Source organism: Lycium barbarum, chromosome 9 (assembly GCF_019175385.1).
Source record: "Lycium barbarum isolate Lr01 chromosome 9, ASM1917538v2, whole genome shotgun sequence".
NCBI lineage: Eukaryota > Viridiplantae > Streptophyta > Magnoliopsida > Solanales > Solanaceae > Lycium > Lycium barbarum.
In genome coordinates, this window is record NC_083345.1 from 18,788,763 (window position 1) to 18,807,792 (window position 19,030).

The window sequence follows — 19,030 nt, forward strand, 5'->3', positions numbered from 1 at the left end:
TACTTCTTTGGCTTACCTCTACCTCTCCTGAAACCATCCACAGCCAACTTCTCACACCTCCTCACTGGGGCATAAGTGTCGCTCATCTTCACATGCCCAAACCATCTCAGCGTCGCTTCCCGTATCTTCTCCTCCACCGAGGCCACCCGCACCTTATCTCGAATATCTTCACTCTTAATCATATCTCTCTTAGTGTGCCCACACATCTATCGCAACATTCTCATTTCCGTAAATTTCATCTTCTAAACGTGGGATTTCCTGACTGGCCAACACTCTGCCCGATACGATGAAGTCGGTCTAATCACCACTTTGTAGAACTTTCCTTTAAGTTTAGATGACACCTTCTTAACACACATCACTCCAGAAGCGAGTCTCTATTTCATCCACCCTGCACCAATACGGCGTGTGACATCACCATCAATATCCCATTTCTTTATATGATAGACCCAAGATACTTGAAACTTCCTTTATTTTGGATGCCCTGGGTAACAAGCCTCACTTCCAGGTCATCATCATGCTGCATGTCACTAAATTTGCACTCCAAGTACTTTGTCTTGGTCCTACTCAACTTGAACCCTTTAAACTCCAAAGTTTATCTTGAACCCTTCAATTTAGCGTTAATTCCGCTGCGAGTCTCGTCAATCAAAACTGTGCCATCCATGAATAACATACACTATGGCACCTCAGCTTGTATTTGTTGCGTCAATTCATCCATCACCAAGACAAATAAAAATGGGCTAAGAGTTTATTCCTAGTGCAACCTCATCATAAATAAGAAGTGTTGCGAGTATCCTCTCACTGTTCTTACCCTGGTCTTGGTTCCATCATACACATCCTTGATCGCCCTAGTGTACGCCACTTGTACCCCTCTAGCCTCCAAGCATCTCCATAGGACCTCCCTGACATTTTGTCATGGGTCTTTTCTTGATCGATAAATACCATGTGTAAGTTATTCTTCCTCTCCCTATACCGCTCCACCAGTCTCCTCATAAGATGAATGATTTCTGTAGTTGAGTGCATCGGCATGAATCTAAACTGGTTCTCTGAAATAGACACGCCTCTGCTCGCCCTCATCTCTACCACCCTTTCCCACACTTTAGCGTGGCTTAGCTGCTTAAAAACTCTATAGTTGTTGCAATTTTGAATGCCATCCTCGTTCTTGTACAAATGAATCATTGGACTCAACCTTCACTATTCGGGGATTTTCGTCGTCTTAAAAATGACATTAAACAACTCAGTCAGCCACTTTAAACCCGCTCTACCTACACTCTTCCAAATTCCCAGGAATCTCGTTAGGCCCGGTCGCTCGTCCCCCAGCACATCCTCCTCAACCTTAATACTCCTACAATACCCAAATCGCGACGCCTCTCAGAGTACTCCAAATCTCCAATACAGTGTCTATGTCCCCTTCTTCGTTCAAGAGTTTATAAAAGTATGACTGTCATCTCCGTTTAATGAGAACGTCCTCTACCAATACTTTGTCATCTTCATGCTTGATGCATTTCACTTGATCTAGATCACGTGCCCTCCTCTCCCTCGCCTTGGCTAGCTCGAACTACTTCTTATCCCTGTCTTTGTCCTCCAATTATGCATATAGGCGTTCAAAAGCTGTAGTTTTTGCCGCCGAAACTACCAACTTCACCTCCTCTCTCCCCATCTTATACCTTTCCCGATTCGTCCATTTTTCCTCATCATCCTTATTGTCTACCAACTTCGTATACGCCACCTTCTTTGCTTCCACATTCCCTTGAACTTTTCCATTCCACCGCCAATCCCTTCAGTGCCCACCACGACGATCTCTCGAGACCCCCAGTACCTCTCTAGTTGCTTCCCTAATGCAACTGGCCTTCCTAACCCACATACCACTCACATCCCCCAATTCTCCCAAGTCTCCATAGCCATCAACTTCTCCCCCATCTCCTGGGCACTAAACAAAGTGAAACTCCCCCACTTGATCCTCAGCCGGCCATCCACAAATCTATATGACAATTAACTTATAATATACAGATTAAATTACACTTCACAATATCAAATCACAATATCAAAGAACAAATCTTATTGCATAAAGGAAAGAGAAAGGAAGGACATAATGAAAATTGAAACTATTGAAGAATAGCTAAAGGTAGAAAACAATGAGAATTGAAACGATATGTATTATGTGATAGACTCGTCAACACGACTAAATTCAGCGTGGCTATTTGGCCCTACATATTTAATATTTGAAATAATATTTATAAATTATCCCAAACACAGTAAATATTTATTTTATAATTATGTCCATTAGTTTAACTTGCAACAAAGAATTGCAATTTGGAAAACGAGTTTGAAGAGTATTTTTTAACCGTTCGGAGATGAGTTGGTTGAGATTTGAAGAAAAAAGTATAGTATTTAAAGTTAAAAGTTGAAAAGGGGCATTTGAAAGTTGAAATTATGCTTGAAATAAGAATACAATCAAAGTTTTGTGAGTGAGAACATGAATTTTTTAAAAGACTCTTAAAATTTGTTCTTAAAGCTTCAAATTATATATTTCAAGTTAGAAGTTGAAATAGAAATCATTTCAATAAACAAGCAATTATTCTAAATAATCTCCAATGTCTAAATATTATTTCAAAATTCCGAGCCAATATCTATGACCAAACGACTTCAAATTAAGCTTTCATTCACAAAATTCCTCTTTTTGCAAATAAAATTCATTAAACTACTTTTTCAATTTGAAATTCACACACTTGTCTTTCAAAATTCAACCAAATCAAATCACATCATATGAGAGATGTTTGGCAATATAATCGGAATTGTCAGATTCTTTTACCTAATCATACGCAAAAGTCATTATGGCCGTCATTTGTTCTTAATTTGCTACTGCGAGTCCCTTTTGTCCGGTAGTCACTATCTTTAGAGCCCGTTTGGATGAGATTATTTTAGGCAGTTTATAAGCTGTAAACAGTTTATAAGTCAATTTTTTTTTTTTTAGTTTATAAGCTGCTTAAAATAAGTCCATTCAAACGGGCTAATTATTTTTTTGAGCTTATTTTAAGCACAAAATGACTTTAAGCTGATCAGTCAAACACTCAAAAAAACTGAAAACAGCTTATAAACAACTTATAAGCCAATCCAAACGGGCTCTTAGTCATCAGTAATTAGCAATATCGATTATTAATTCTTAGATAATTAACTTGCCTTCCAAACAAACAATCAAACACTTAAAAGCTCCAATAATTTAGTTAGTAATTAATGTTTTCGTGATGACAAAAAATGGCAGGAGTCATTATTTCACTTCAGTCGCGTTTCTTATTACTACCTAACTCGACCAATTTATTGTGAAATTTCTAGTCAACTTTCCTCTTTTACTTTTGACTGGTCTTTTTATCCGACTTTATGTCACTTATTTTCCCTTTAAGTTTATTTGAAGTTTAAAATTTATTCTGTCTCTAGTGACGTGAGGTAACATTACACAAAATTAACCAATGAAATCAAGTTATTGAACTAATCAATATCATGAAAATATGTTAGTGATGGATACATGGCAGACTCTTTTTCTATCTCAATATGAATTCCATCTTTTAGCAAATGTCAGTTATTTAATGACATTCAAATTATTGGCTATACTTTGATAAGTTCGATATAACACGCTATATCAATTTTAGACATGATAAACACATAATAAACGATTGAACAAGAAAAGAAACATCACACTTCTCAAGCAAGCTCCGTAAATTTTTTGCCTTTCAATAACACCTGCAGATATCTGAGCCTAACATTATCCAACTAGGTCCCAAAAGATCGAATGACACGCTAGTTAATTAAAAGATGATAGGAAGAGGGTCAAGATATGAAGTTTGTGGGTTTTAGATCTATCTATTTTAAGTTATTGGGTTTAAAGTTAATAATTTGTACATATTAAATGAATTTCTTAAGATAGATATAATCTTTGAACCAAAGTTATTGGGTTCGGCTTAACCCGTATTACGAAAAAGTAATGGAGAAATAATGGATTTCCATACAAATAAATTATAAATGCTCACTGCCAATAAACCAAGAATTTCTTATGTATAGATATTTTAGTGATTTGGGTGATCTTTTGATTTCGTCTTGGTCTAGTTGATAGAAAGCTAGTGTTTGGAGAATAATGCTTGAGAAGTTTTGTGACTATTTCCAATAAGTAGCTTTAATTAGGTTTAGAGGCTTAACCCATATTACGAAAAAGTAATGGAGAAATAATGGATTTCCATACAAATAAATTATAAATGCTCACTGCCAATAAACCAAGAATTTCTTATGTATAGATATTTTAGTGATTTGGGTGATCTTTTGATTTCGTCTTGGTCTAGTTGATAGAAAGCTAGTGTTTGGAGAATAATGCTTGAGAAGTTTTGTGACTATTTCCAATAAGTAGCTTTAATTAGGTTTAGAAATTATTGAGCCACAAATTTTGTTTTCGAATTTTTGAAAAACAACTTAACCTACACTTTTAGGAAAAGCTCTCAAAAAAGACTTTCCACGGAATAATCAGCATCACATGTTTCAATATCATTGGGTCCATATTGATCTGACTTATTTCAAGTGCAATGCAATAAAAGTCGGTGCATTTTATTATAATGCAGATAGTTGTACGGTCCAGAATGATTTGTGAATAATCCAATAAAATAATTATGTTGCATATATAATGAAATTGTATTCGTCTGTCATGACTTGTATTATTTTTCCTCCTTTTCCATTGTAGTTTTAAGATCATGATAGTCGACGGCATGATTTTGAGTAGTCCTATGGAACCCTATATCATAAAGTCATATCGGTTTGCATGACTTATAAGTTGTATGTGATAGTTTTGAAGAAAAAAAAATTCCCTTCTTCTAGCTCTAAAATCATGATAATCCGACGATTTGAATTAATATATAACATGAGGTTATATCGTTCTATCACAGTCATGACCTGCAAGTGTATTTTTTTCTTTTCGCTTTGATAATATTTCATTCACGGTACATATAATTCTTTAAATAATATTTCACACATGTTATCTTAGAAAAATAATTCACTAAGATCTATTTCAGTCACTTTACTTGAGAAAATAATTCGTTGAATAAACATATTTCGTTAATGATATTTGAGAAAATAATTCTTTGGATAATTCTATCTTAATTGTGGTACGGCGTGGAAATAGTTCACTCCTTATTACAAACTATATACTCCTAACATTCTTTAAAGGAAAAAGGGCCTAAAATACCCTTGAACTATTGAATTTGGTGCTAAAATAATACCCTTGACGTTAACCTTTGGGGCCTAAAATACCCCAGACGTTAACCTTTGGGGCCTAAAATACACTTATTTTTAAGGGACCCGTTTCATTTATTACGTGACACCCTTTGATTGGTTGACAATTTAATTAACTTAAACTAATTAATCTCCTATTTAACCGATCCAACAAATAAAACCCGCCCCGCCCAATTAAATCCCCATTCCACCGTATAAAAAAAAACATACGAACCCAGTTCATTACAAACCATATCAAAAAAATCCACGAACCCATTTCATTACAAATCGCGAACTCAAAGAGAACAAACCATAATTTCTACTTAAATTTTGACATGTTAAGATCAGTAATGTCCACATTCATAACGTTTACTAAGACCTTACTTCATATGCTACACGGGTATGCTAATTTGCTTCACAATATCACAACTTATCATAAGCAGTAACAGAAGATGAAGATAAAAGTCATGGAACTAGAAATTCACATAATTTTGGGTGATGTGGTATCATCAGCAAAAATATAAATATCAGAGTCACATAGATAACAAGGCCGATCAAGAATACAGATGATATGCATAGTGAAATGCTGAAAATCATAAATAATTAAGATAAAAAATGAACCATCATAATTGAAGCACCACAGTTATGATTTATAATGGAATCGGTTCGTGGATTTTTTTTTATATGGTTTGCAATGACTTGGGTTTGTATGTTTTTTTTTTGTATGGTGGAATGTGGATTTAATTGGGGCGAGTCGGTTTTATTTGTTGGATCTGGTTAGATGGGGAGATTAATTAGTTTAAGTTAATTAAATTGTCAACCAATCAAAGGGTGCTACGTAATAAATGAAATGGGTTCGTTATAAATAAGAGTATATTAAGCCCCAAAGGTGGATGGAGGGTATTTTTGTACCAAATTCAATAGTTCAAGGGTATTTTAGGCCCTTTTCCGTTCTTTAAAGAAGAACTCCTCGTTGTTGTTTGTAGCTTTGCAATTTTAATGATCAAGTACGGTACGTGAGTTATCAAACAATATAGCTTGGTAAATATAACATGAAGTGATATTGAGTTGTCATGTTGCGAGCCACAAATCTGAAGTGTTTTTCCCTCTTCTTTGTTTGTTAGTAATCCAACATGACAACTAGGTTCTTTCAATTTACTTATTTGTATCTTTGAAATCATGATTTGATATGATTCATTGAGTAATCCAACAGGACAACTAGGTTGAATATAACATGAAATCATATAGTCGGTCATGACATATACCACATTTATCGTTTTTGGTTCCGCTTACCAATGTCTCCTTACCATTTATACCGCACAACTTAAAAGTATTTTGTTCATAATTTTTCATTACGCTAAAAACGATCAATTTCTCACACATATAATAAAAAGAGAAGATAAAATTTTAAATACTGACTCAAAGAATCCTTTAGTGCCAATCACCCGACTTCTTCAACCAATTCATGCACATTTTATTGCACTGTGCACCCTTCAAATCGAATTTATGTCTGGGGACATAAGTTCTTTAAGAGCGTGGGGCATAACTTATGGGATATTATGATGTAAAAAAATAAGTCTACGAAAATATTATTACTTTGTTATAAGAGACAAAAATTAAAGACCAGCACAAGATAGGGACAAAAGTGCAAATGACCTTAAATAAAACGGGCCTAACAAGCGGTTACATTTGAAACCATTTTGGGCCCAAATAACACGCTTCCACTTTCAGCACCTATATCTTCGTCCTCTTACAGAAAACCCTAACCCTAAAGCTCTCTTCCCTGATTTGCTAAACTCAACCGACTTATAAAATCATAATCTTTTTAACGGTAAAAACATAATCAAAGAAATGAGTTTTGCTAATCGAACTTTTATGTTATTTCATAGTTTGCTGACTTAATTTTTTGAATTTTGGTTTGTTTTGGGCCGGTGATGACAAAAATATATGCACGAGCGGCAACAACATCCTTTTTGCGCACCTATGGTTGTTACCATGGGGTTGTTTGTTGCTATGAATAATGTGCCTATATGCTAATCTGAGGCCCTTTTTCCCTTCTTCTTTCTCGTGTTTTCTATTAATTTTTTCAAAATATATAACTCCCTCCATCCCAATTTATGTGGTATCGCTTGACACAAAGTTTAAGACAAAAAAAAAAGGGAAGATTTTTGAAATTTGTGTTCTAAAACAAACCTTAGACATTTGTGTGACTTCATTTCATTAAGGGCAAAATAGAGATTTTTTTTTTTTTTTTTTTAATTATAACAAGATGAAATTCTTTTTGGAACGGACTAAAAAGGAATATAGTGTTGTAAGTGAAGGGATTTTACCATAGGAGTAATCTGCTCTTTTCTTTATGTTGTTTGGATCCTAAAGTTTTAGTCTTTTAAATTTATTCTGATATGTTTGTCTTAATAACTTGGTTTATAACTTTGGTTTAGGCATTGGATGTGAAGGTTATTTAGTTATACTAATGTTTAACTACCATGATTTAGAAAAGTAAGTCAAGGAATATAAGTTTTATGGTAGAAAGTTTTAAGCTTGAGAACTGGATCATAGTTTAAAAATGTACCTAGTTAAATATCCTATATCAGGTAGTCAGTTCTGTTCCATGATTGAAAGAAATGCAAAATGAGAAATAGGATAGGGAAATAAGTCCTCCTCGGACTGACTTTGTGTTTGTTCCAAATCAACGGACCATCTTTAGATTGCTATCTTATTTAAGATATTTGTGGATCACCTTTCTAGATTGCTGGTTGTTCGGTGCAAGTTGCTGCTGCATTTCATAGTCTTGAATTGTTGTCTCGAGTAGGCATCTTAGCCGGTCTGTCCAATAGCTTAAATACAAACTTCTCTTTTGCTTGAGATCGTTGTCCTTTGATGCCCGCTTTCTTATGAAAAGAATAGCTAGGAACCCTACTCGTATACTTGTATGCGGCTGCAGCTTGGAACTGCTGGGATTGTAAGTTTTGTTAGTCCGGGGTCTAAAACTATCTCAACTCTGTCCTTTGATGCTTGCTTTCTTATGAAAAGAATAGCTAGGAACCCCACCCCCTTATACTTCTATGCAGCTGTAGCTTGGAAATGCTGCGATTGTAATTTTTGTTAGTCCGGTCCAAAACCATCTCAACTCTACTTTCTAAAGTAGAATTATGGAATTTAAATGCTTTTTACACTGCATTGGTTTGGTGGAATGTATGGATGCTGGTTCTTATTTCATATGGCTGGTAGATGTAAAGAATATTGCTCTGGTTTTCACTTTCCAGTGATATTATCAATTGTTTGTGTGTACTAGTTCTATTTATTAAAGTGAAAAGTTTTTTGATTGAAAAAAGGTTTAAGTGAACATGAAAGGGAACTACAAGTAGCACTTTGTGCATCTATTGTTGGTTTTAGTTCTCCTTGGCTTCGACCAGTACTGGATTGTGGACGCTGTTGATTTCAATAAATTTAATCGGTTATTTAGTTTTGAATTATTAGACTTGTGGACAAGGTATTGAACAATATTGATAGTAGAGTAAATTAAAATATCAAAAGAAGTACGCAGCAATAAAAAAAAAGCGTGATTAAGTTGGGTTAAGAAAATATCTTATGTCAATACAATTTGTTTTGCATCCTCCTCCCGTTCTCCATCATAAAAATGATTTATATGTAGCTTTAATAAATTATTTCTTTTTTATGGAATTTTATCATTTTTGATGCCAAAAAAATCAAAATTTCTAATGAAAATAAATAGAAGTTCTCATCCTTTTCTCGATTCAAAACTATGCTTTTGATTCTTCTATTTTGGAGACATCCTCAGAAAGCTATAAATGATAATTTTTAATACAATTAGGTCAAGTCAAAAGATAATTCGAGGTAAGAATTTTTAATATGTGAGACTTGTAATTCTTTAAAACCGGTTATATGCTAAAGATGATTTAATGATTATAAAATTTCTTATATTATCGGTGTATATAATTTTAATCGTTAGATAATAATGACACCAGAGGTCGTGCAATTCGCTGAGCCACAGTTCTATTTGGTGGATTTCCCGGCTTGCAGTTTGGTCTCAGTTTTAGAACAATAAGTCAGACCCACGTTGATTTGCTATTAATTGGTTTTATTCAGCAGCCTCTTTTGAATTAATCTTCAGTTCGCGTAGTTGTCGGCAGCATATAAAAATTGACGGATTAATATCACGTATTCACGTATTAATCATAAAAAAAGTGAAAAACTAGATTTGTGGATACTAAAGTGATTGAATTTATTAATATAACAATATGGTTACCCAAGTTTTTGTCACATTAAAGTAATCGTAATAAGATCAGGAAATTTGTCAACTATAATAGCAAGTCACCTTGATAAATATCTCATGAACTGAATTTTACTCACTGTAATAATAAGATCACAAAACTGCCATTAAAACAGTAACTTCACCTTGTTGGATAAGCTTTAATCGTTACAAGACTTATAGCGATAAAATCTAGTGACTTTACTGTATAAAGAGTATAGTAACTTTACCCTTATAATGTGTAAAGTTTACTTGATTTATTGTAACAAAAAGTACCTTTCCTAATTTTAATATTAGTGACCCGTAGCGTCCTTGATGATTGCGTCATTGTGCCTGGTCTTCGGGAACGCGGACACAGGTGGTGCATGGCTTTTTTCGCCCTCATGTCGCCACACGGGGGAATTGTGACCTCTTGGGAGAATCGATGACTGCATACAGAGGATGCCAGTGTTATCCGGAATGATTGGGCGTAAAGCGTCTGTATTCTGGTGTCCTAGGCGTAGAGGAACCACACCAATCCATCCCGAACTTGGTAGATTGATTTTCCAATCTCCATTTTGCAAGTTGGTTATTACGGGTAGTTTCTATCTTCTTTTTTTACCAGAAAAACCCGAACTATATAAATAGCCTCAGAGCTATGGAACAAAGGATTATCTCATTTTTTTAACGCCCTTCCTCGTCTCTGGATGCCTAGGGATCTACCGTATGTATATGGGTACAATTATCTCTGGGGAAAGTGATACCATGAGCGCTTTAGGGCGCAAAATAAAATCTATTCCAAACATATATGCCATGGTTCATTACTTTATATTTTTGTAGGTTATGTGTGGCTGAGCCGCTGAAGTTCCTTCTATAAGTTTGTAGGTTGGGAGTTCTGAGGTCATTACAGTGATATATGTAAAATTTTGCACAAATAACACCGGACTATTATCACAATGCAACTTACTGTGGTGATTTTAAGATTTTACTTTTTTGTTTCAAACTATTTTCGAGCGGTATCAACCGACATTGTGCATTTAGAAAACATATTATTTACACTAAAGGGTGTCTGTACCACTCGTTTTTTGCTTTGTCTGTTGATAGGCTGTTTTAAAGGAAATTTCCATGTAGCTGTTGCTCCTTCAGTATGGTGACGGTAATACAGAATGTTTGAATCAACACAGGAATATTGACTATGCTCGTCTTATAACCTGTCTAAGAAATTTCTTTTTCAACCAAGAATATGGTTGTAGTTGTGTTATGTTATCAGCCTTCGCGCCAGTTTAATAGAGGACTTATACAATTGTTGTTGCAGAAAACCTTATTATTACTCCCGCTGCTAGTTGATGTATGCAACTTAAGATTCCTTCTAAAAGCATTGAATCAGGTAATAGTCTGGAACTTATAATATTGCAGCTATAACTTTAAGTTTCTTTGTGATAGGGATCAAAGGGAGACACCAACGCACCTCTTTGTTGAATGCCCATGGGTAACCGAGGTGAGAAAGCGGCTGCCAACTTGGACAGGTTTTCAATTCAGACAGTTAGATGTGCAGCAGACGTTAAGGTGGTTGAAAAGAAGGCATTGGAGCAAATTGAAAAAGGAGTTACTAGCTGCAGTTTTTGGGGCTCTGATTTACCATACCTGGCAGGCTAGGAACTGGAAAATATTCAAAGATATCAATGTAAATAGCAGCTTTGTCATTAGTCAGATCAAGAAAGAGATGAGAGATAGACTGGTTACACTACATAGATCAAGGAACGAAGGGAGGAACCAATACTTAATAGATAGAATTTGTAATTAGTGCTTGTTTCTTTTTTGGTTTTAATTGAGCCTAGGACTTCCTGGAAGGTGGTTGTAGTCCTAGGTGCTCTTTAGGTTGTAAATATTTGGTTGTTAATGGTAATATTCACAGTTGTTACCAAAAAAAAATAAAAAATTGAAGTTTCTTGTTTTGCAAAAATTTGTTTATTAAAAAAAAAAAATACTGTCTATCTTTCCCTTTGTGAGGAAGGCCATTTAAAAGTCAATAATCAGAACATAGTTTAGAAACAAGAACCAGCGTCAAGTCTGGTATGTTATCAATCTTCACAATCTTGATAGTTTTTACTATTTTTGTTCTGAAAAACTGGTTCAAGTGTCACCAGACAACATTGGTCATTTAGGCATTATTCCAGATGAGAAAATGGCCCAAGACTTTGGTTCCTAATAATTGCATAGTATATAAGTGAAGGATACAAGCGCAGGTCCACCGAGTATCGAACTGCACATTAGCTGAGCCTCGAAAATACCTCAGTTATCAAAAGTTAATAATAATAATAGAAGTTTTGAACTGTGTGAGGAAGAACATGAAAATTCCGAAATGCAAGCACTTCCGCTCAGGAAAAAGGTGAATCATGTCATCACAAGTACAGTTCAACAATGAGCTAACAGAAATAGTAAGTTAATTGAACAAACCGTGAAGCATCCTTGTCTATTTACAGAAAACCAAGAAAGGGAAGGTCCAAGCACATGAAAAACAGGTGATTAATTCAACAACAAACATACCTACTACAATTTAACTGGGCGTTAGTTCAGTAACTAACGTAAACAGGGTTAGTGCAATCGCCAATCCGAACACCTCAATACTTCTTGCAGAACCTGCACGATCCAGTCTACCAATCATTACACATGACAGGAAGCAATGCTTCATCAGTAATTCTTAGGGTTTCCAGAAATGAGATATTGCCTATATATTAAAGAGAAGTTAATAGAAGCATTGGACAGTCGTTTTTACGTGACATTAAATGATGATTTTTTTCGAGAAAATGGTTACAGCAGAAGCACCTGTTGTCTAATCATTCGCAGGCAATTTTGGTGTCAAAGCTGCTGAGGCAGATTGCGAACGCCTGAAATGCAGATATAGGATACTGATAATCCATGGTGAACACATCTTCTCCCACTTTCCCAAATTGGAGAATAACATTCTCATGTTCCTGTCCAGCTCCATCCCCCAGAGAAGCAACTAGCTGAAAGTTTTTTACAGAAGCAACTGTCACCCGGCCATTGAAGTTAAGACACCAGCATTGGAGTTGCTCGTGCCACCTAGGAGCCTTGTTTTTCAAAGTTAGTACTTCATCTTTTTGACTGGGTAAAGGTCCGGATGGGAAATTATCCATGCGAGTTGATTTTGACCTAAAAAAGGGGATGGAGGGGAAGGAATCTATATTCACAGGAACAAATTCTGTTTGCGTAGGGGCTACACCCCCAGGTTCAATAGAAGAAGCCGGAATTGCGTCCATGACACACAGCATCCTCCTCGGTCCCCTGAAAAAAAATACAATTTATTTCAATTTGCAAGTGAAAGACAACCAACCTTCTTCAATCGGTAAAAAAGTAGCTATTCTGTTTTCAAACTTTAAGGGGGTGTCCGAACTCCAGTGTGGAGGAAAATATTTTCCAGAGAATGTTTTCCAATTTCCCATGTTCGGTTGGTCACAAGTTTTGGAAAATGTTTGCTGGGGAAACAAGTTCCACAAGTGGCATTTCATATTGATTATGTCCTCCCCACCCTCCAACACACCTCAGCTTCACCCCACATCCGTAGCCCCCATCCCCACCACCCCACACCAATGCTTTTAAGATAATATTTTTCGCTTACATATAGAACACAAGAAATTAAGTAAGAAACTCACTTATTTGCAAGAAAAATATTTTCCTTCATACTGAACACACCATAAAAGTGTAATATTCATACAACACCAAAAACCTATTAACTTAATCTGGAATTTCCTGTTCTGGGTCGGTACAAAGAAAAAAATAATTACTTTTTAGTATGAACTGAACGAAATATCCACTTATTTTTTGGGTTTTTAGAGGAGTGAATTGGAATTCAAGTAACTTCTATTTTAAAGTAGTTAACGATCCTTTTAAAAGACTAAACATCATTTATGGATACCAGCCGGTTAGGCATACAAAGTCTATTTCCTTAATTGGACATCCCTGAAGATAAAAAAAGCACACAAAAAGAACTATCTCTTACCTAGACCCCAGGACATTCAACTCGTATGAAATGTGAGCTACAGGATAGTTGCCGGCAGGTATTCTTGGAGAGACTTGTTTCATTCCAACAAACCTAGTAGAGCGGCATTTACTGACTTTAGCTCCTCCTGCATTAGAGGGTTGCGCATCATAGATAGTGAACTTGGTCCCAAGGAAGTTGGATCTGTTACAAAGTTCAGCAAGGAGAACATAGTCAGCAAGAAGACTATAAAGTAGTAAATGACATAGAAGTGCGACAAACCTCAGCTTCCCGATGTAGGTGCTGCTACCCTTAGAAACATCTTCAGCATTTAAAGAAATGATGTAATCTGTGCATGTTGCCCTTCTACATTTCCGAGCAGCAAGAAGAAATTTACCATCATCGTTAGAAGCTGTATGACAAGTAGTGAATGTTAGTGCAAGATCATATAACCTGAATAATGTAGGGATATTTGCATTTTTGACCCATCGGCAGAAATTAATTACGGGCGCTAGCCAAAATATACAAAACATATACACTGATCATGTATATATATTTATACTTATTATACAGAATTCTCTTGAGCCGAGGGTCTTTCGGAAACAGCCTACCTACATTGTAGGGATAAGGTCTGCGTACACTTTGCCCTCCCCAGACCCCACATTGTGGGATTTCACTGGGTACGTTGTTGTTGTTGTTATACAGAACATAACGTTGGCTTTTATCTTTAGGGCGGCCCAAAAAGGCAATTCTCCCAATAATTTAAGCAAAGATATCCTATATAGGAGCAGGTATAAGCAAATGAAGCCTCTGAGGCTGTGATTGCACCAAAAGATACACTGAAAAGGAAGAGAGGGCAAAATTACAACATCTATAGAAAGAAAGAAGTGAAAATGAATAAATGCTTATTCACCTTCATTTAAATTAAGGTAGAGGTGATATGTCTGAGAGCTGCGGTTCCTTCTGATGAAACATTGAACAAGATTGTCTCTAGGACCAGGCTGCAGGAAGAGGAAAAGTGATTATTCATTAAATTTTGCAAAAAAATAAAGATTGTTCTAATTTGCATACTTTAACTGGGAAAGGGAAATGGGTATATAGGAGAAACGTAAATGTTAGAGAACAATATATAATAATATAACTACATAAATCTAATCATGCTCAAAGTGGTATGAGCATCAAATACAAGTAAATTAACGCTTAGATGATAACAGCCGGAAATAGTATAAGCATTCAGTAGTAATTCCACCATACATAGTAGCTACCAGTCTTTGCAAAATATCATTCCAAAAATCTTCTTTTAGGTTGACAATTTTTTTCAGTCCTTGGTATATATACTTAGCATTTTGTATTCATATGCTATTGTCAAATCTTCTCATGGCTGTTACAATAATGTCCCGTCTGTTTGTTCTCTATCTCCTCCTACCCTCCCCCCTTTTGAGTGCATTGAATGCACAATCAGTGAAAAGTTTTTATTTAGCCAAAGTTAAATATTGTAGAACACAGGACCTTCCAAATGCACTCTAAAGTTCCAATTAGAGTCACTCTTTCTAAAATAGACAAGATCAATCCTTAGAAGGAAGTTGAGAATGTCTTCCACACTACTTCAGGAGAATCTTCACTCAAGTGCATACGAACCCAGTAGTTTGCAGGTTTATAAATGTTTATGTTGATGGTCATAGCAATTACCAAGATACGCACGAATCCCTTTTTTTTTCTAGCAACTAACACAGGTGCTTAACGGCAATTATAACGAACATTACCAAGAGTTAAGCATAGAATAAGAAATTAGAAATACGTATGAATGTAATAAAGGTTAAAAGATCTGCTATTTCTTGCTGAAAATAAAGGTTACTTAGATTAACAGATGTGGTGAGGATTTATGCGGGTACTATATGGTCAAACTAGGTTACAATTGTTAGAAATAGCTATTTGCTTTGATATTTCAATTGGAGTAACCACCCCTTCCAACAACAAGAGTATAATTTGTCTTATTTTTGCTCCCTGTGACTTTCTAATCTTTGTGAGTTCTTTCATACTTGCACTCAATCAGGTATCCTATATCCTTTGCATATCCAAATCCTCAAGGGGGTGACTGAGGGGTTGAGCATAGGAGTAACAGCCTAGAGATCCCAAGTTCAAATCCTAACTACAACACTCAGTTTGACCTTGTTTGAAGGCTGAAGCAGGACGATTACCAGCACTCGTGCTTGCAGCGCTCAACCATTCAAACTAGTAAAACTTTGAGTTCATTCAAACGGGAACTTGGGCTTAACAAAAGTTGTTCCATAGTCAAACCCTAAGTGGCCAAAGTTTCAGATGTAAAAAGCAGGTCAGAACAAGATCACATTATATGTTATATGGAATACAATGTGTGAGCTTTACTACACTTTCATTTCTCCTTCAGGATCAGCTGCCCCCAGAACCATGCGACATTTCCCTATTAATTAGCCTTGCTTTTCTAACAACAACAGTAGATATAAACATCCATTATATGGTTCATCCCCAATGCAGAGAACTACCTTCAATCAAACTAACAAATAGTAAAACAATGAGTTCTCCTAGAACTATGTAATGTACACCACAAGAACGCAAACGCATACACTGGAACACTAATATTCATTACATTCAAGAGCCGAACCTGCTTCAAGGAGATGGGGAACGTCAATTTCCCACAAATTTCAGGTGTTTTAACAATTTCTTTCATTATTTCTCTCCAACTCCTACAAACACCAGCACAAGCAATCACATGTTTCCTCGGCCTCCAATCAGAATCAGATGCCTCAATCCTCATTAGGACATCTCTCAATAGCTCAGGAGGCATATTAGCCCAACAACTTTGCCTTAAAGCATCTAATGTTGTCACAGTACAATCCTGAACCACCCTATGTGACCTAGACCGAAATCCTTTACGGGAAATGCTCCCAAACTCACCTCTCATATCCTGAATCATACTCCTGAAGGACATTTTATCACCTAATACCTCACTAGATAATAACTATACAACACTGGTTTCAAACTCCTCAACAATGAACTTCAAAGAAGTTCAAAGAACATCTCTTTCTATAATTAGAAACCAAAAAGCAAAACCCAATGCAATCTAGACCTTTTCAAGAATCAATCTTGGATGGGAATTTTGTACCAGACCCAAAATCCACCTAAAAATACTCAGATCCTGTTTCTTGGTAAGCCCCAGATAAACAAAATTCAGCTCTGTGTTGTACAATTAACCATAAACATAGACCAAAATTGATAATCAGCCATCTATAAAGCTAAAGCTCCAATCTTTGATAACTAAAAATCAAATCTTTGATAAGAAAAAGCTCCAGTCTTTGATAAAAAGCTAATCTTGGATAAAATAGAGAAACCCCACCAAAATGTCCCACCTAAAGATGAAACTAAACACACCCAAGTTGCATTTCTACATCTATGGATCCATAAGAATGAATCTAGACCATCAATTCAAGATTTGATAAGGAAGTGATCCATGATTAGTAGCTAGCTATGCAGATCTAAAAATGGTACATTGAATGTTTCCTAAAAGGGAAAGCTGAAACGTGTACTAGAATTTCAGGTTTGAACATCATATGGGATTTAGAGGATTCTGTAGGAGTAGATAGAGCGAATTACAGGGGGGTTAGGGTTGGTAGTAGGTTTGTTTGGTTGAAAAGTAAGAAAATTCTTCTTTAGTTTTTGGGCTTCACATATACACAGACAAGATGTGTTGGTAAGTGCACTGGACTTTTGTTTTGTCTCACATAAACATTGGATCATCTCTGACACCGTCAAACCGGGTTTGGTTCTTGTTTGGATGGATTCTTAGACATTGAGTTATTTGGGTAGGATACTATACACCACAGTATCCAAATTAATCAAGGATTTATATATATATATATATATATATATATATATATATATATATATATATACAGTACTTAGTAAATTGATAGATATTTATTATTTAGACGCTGAGATGAGGAAGAATGTAGTAATGATAAATGCTTCAAGATATTAAGAATAAATAGAGATTTTTCAATTTCCTTTTGGATCATAACGCTTATCCTTCGCTCTGGATTCATTACCCCCGCCCTTGTTTAAGGATTCCGCTCTTCGAGATTTTCTTTATTCTTTTTTTCGTTAAAACAAATACAACTGAAAAAGACTGTTAGGAATTTAGACTGACGGCGTACCTGAGCACTCATGCCTGCAGACTCCTCGATTCTCTTTCTATGACTACTCTGGAAACAAAAGCCTCACTACTCAATGGCTTTCGATCTTCTTGAATAGAGCAACTTTTTGAAATATTGTTAAATTGATGATTACACGTAAACCGACACCAGAGATTGGTTGATGTATGCTAGCTGGCGTCTAGCAAGGAAGAAAACTTAAAGTCGGCAATAAAGTCCGGAGTCGGAGCATCAAGACAAGAGTTGTGCTCACATGATAAATTCGGAACAGGGAAGTTCAACTCTATGAGACCGAATCTGCTGATATTCTTCAGTTAGAGGTTGTATAATAAAAGATTACTATCCTTTACAATTAACTATTAATGTTTGTACAGTCAAATCTCTCTATAATTGTCATTCATTATAATAACATTTCACTATAATGATCTGATTTTCTTCGAAACCGATTTTTCATGTTATATTTTACTTCTCTATAATAACATTCTACCTATAACAACAATAACATTCATTATACCGGTACACTCTTTGTAAAATTACCTCTCTATAACAACCATATTCAAATATTGTGTAATAATATTTTGTAAGAAATTTATTATGTATAAAAATAAAATATTTAAATATTTATGGTAATCATCAAGGGAAAACTATTGAATTCGGACAAAAATATTCGTCAATTCAAGCGTTATATTATCATTAAGAGACTGGAGTTTACGAAACAACCTACAATTGTTGAATTCTTACGTCAAACTTGAAATGTTTAAATCTTCAATTAATCTTAAATGCATATGTTTCTGATATTTTAATTCTTATCTGTACGTTACAACTACTTCAATTTCTAATTAATGAAACATGAAAATCAATTGAGATTTTCAAATTAACTAGCATTTTTTTGTTTGTTTATAACATAAAAGTTATAGAAAGCTATTATGCGTATTTTTGTTTATAACAACTAAATGAGATACAAACATCAAATGCCAATATACATGCATAACATCACCTCACTGTAGCAGCCATGAAAATTTCGGACAAACGCTGTCATTATAGAGGGGTTTGACTGTATAGATAAATCAAGTATACTTACTACTTTTGACAAGTTATTAATATACTCTTAGTATAAAATCGATTATATCAAGTTAAATATTTACTACTATTTATTATTTCTTACAAGTTATTAATATGCTATTAGTATAAAAATATACGTATAATTGTTTGATAGTAATTTTCTTATCTTGTAAACTAGCTTTATTTGTTTTTCTCTTTGAACTTAATATTGGATCGTTAGTGTCACGCCCAAATTTGGAGAGGCGTGGCCGACACCCGGTGTCTCACTCAGCCCGAGTGAAC

At 35.2% G+C, this 19,030-nt stretch overlaps 1 protein-coding gene and 1 long non-coding RNA gene across 4 annotated transcripts; one reads left to right on the top strand and one right to left on the bottom strand.

Moving 5' to 3' along the window:
* The first annotated feature begins 9,248 nt into the window (after positions 1 to 9,248).
* On the top strand, positions 9,249 to 12,046 carry LOC132609233 (uncharacterized). The gene is made up of 2 exons (XR_009570767.1): positions 9,249 to 10,847; positions 10,943 to 12,046. It is a non-coding gene; the product is annotated as an uncharacterized LOC132609233 (long non-coding RNA).
* LOC132609232 (tubby-like F-box protein 3) lies at positions 11,927 to 17,827 on the bottom strand. 3 transcript variants are annotated; one of them, XM_060323110.1, is made up of 6 exons: positions 17,690 to 17,827; positions 14,413 to 14,500; positions 13,782 to 13,911; positions 13,521 to 13,703; positions 12,326 to 12,805; positions 11,927 to 12,139 (listed from the first exon to the last, which is right to left on the bottom strand). In XM_060323110.1, the coding sequence occupies exons 1-5, from the start codon at positions 17,699 to 17,701 to the stop codon at positions 12,337 to 12,339; spliced, it is 882 nt and encodes a 293-aa protein (XP_060179093.1). In that variant the 5' UTR covers positions 17,702 to 17,827; the 3' UTR covers positions 11,927 to 12,139; positions 12,326 to 12,336. The 3 variants fall into 3 exon arrangements, with proteins under 3 accessions (XP_060179093.1, XP_060179092.1, XP_060179091.1); XM_060323109.1 differs by lacking the exon at positions 17,690 to 17,827 and adding an exon at positions 16,141 to 17,332 and having other exon boundaries at positions 11,927 to 12,227; XM_060323108.1 differs by lacking the exon at positions 17,690 to 17,827 and adding an exon at positions 16,141 to 17,331.
* Positions 17,828 to 19,030: the final 1,203 nt, after the last annotated feature.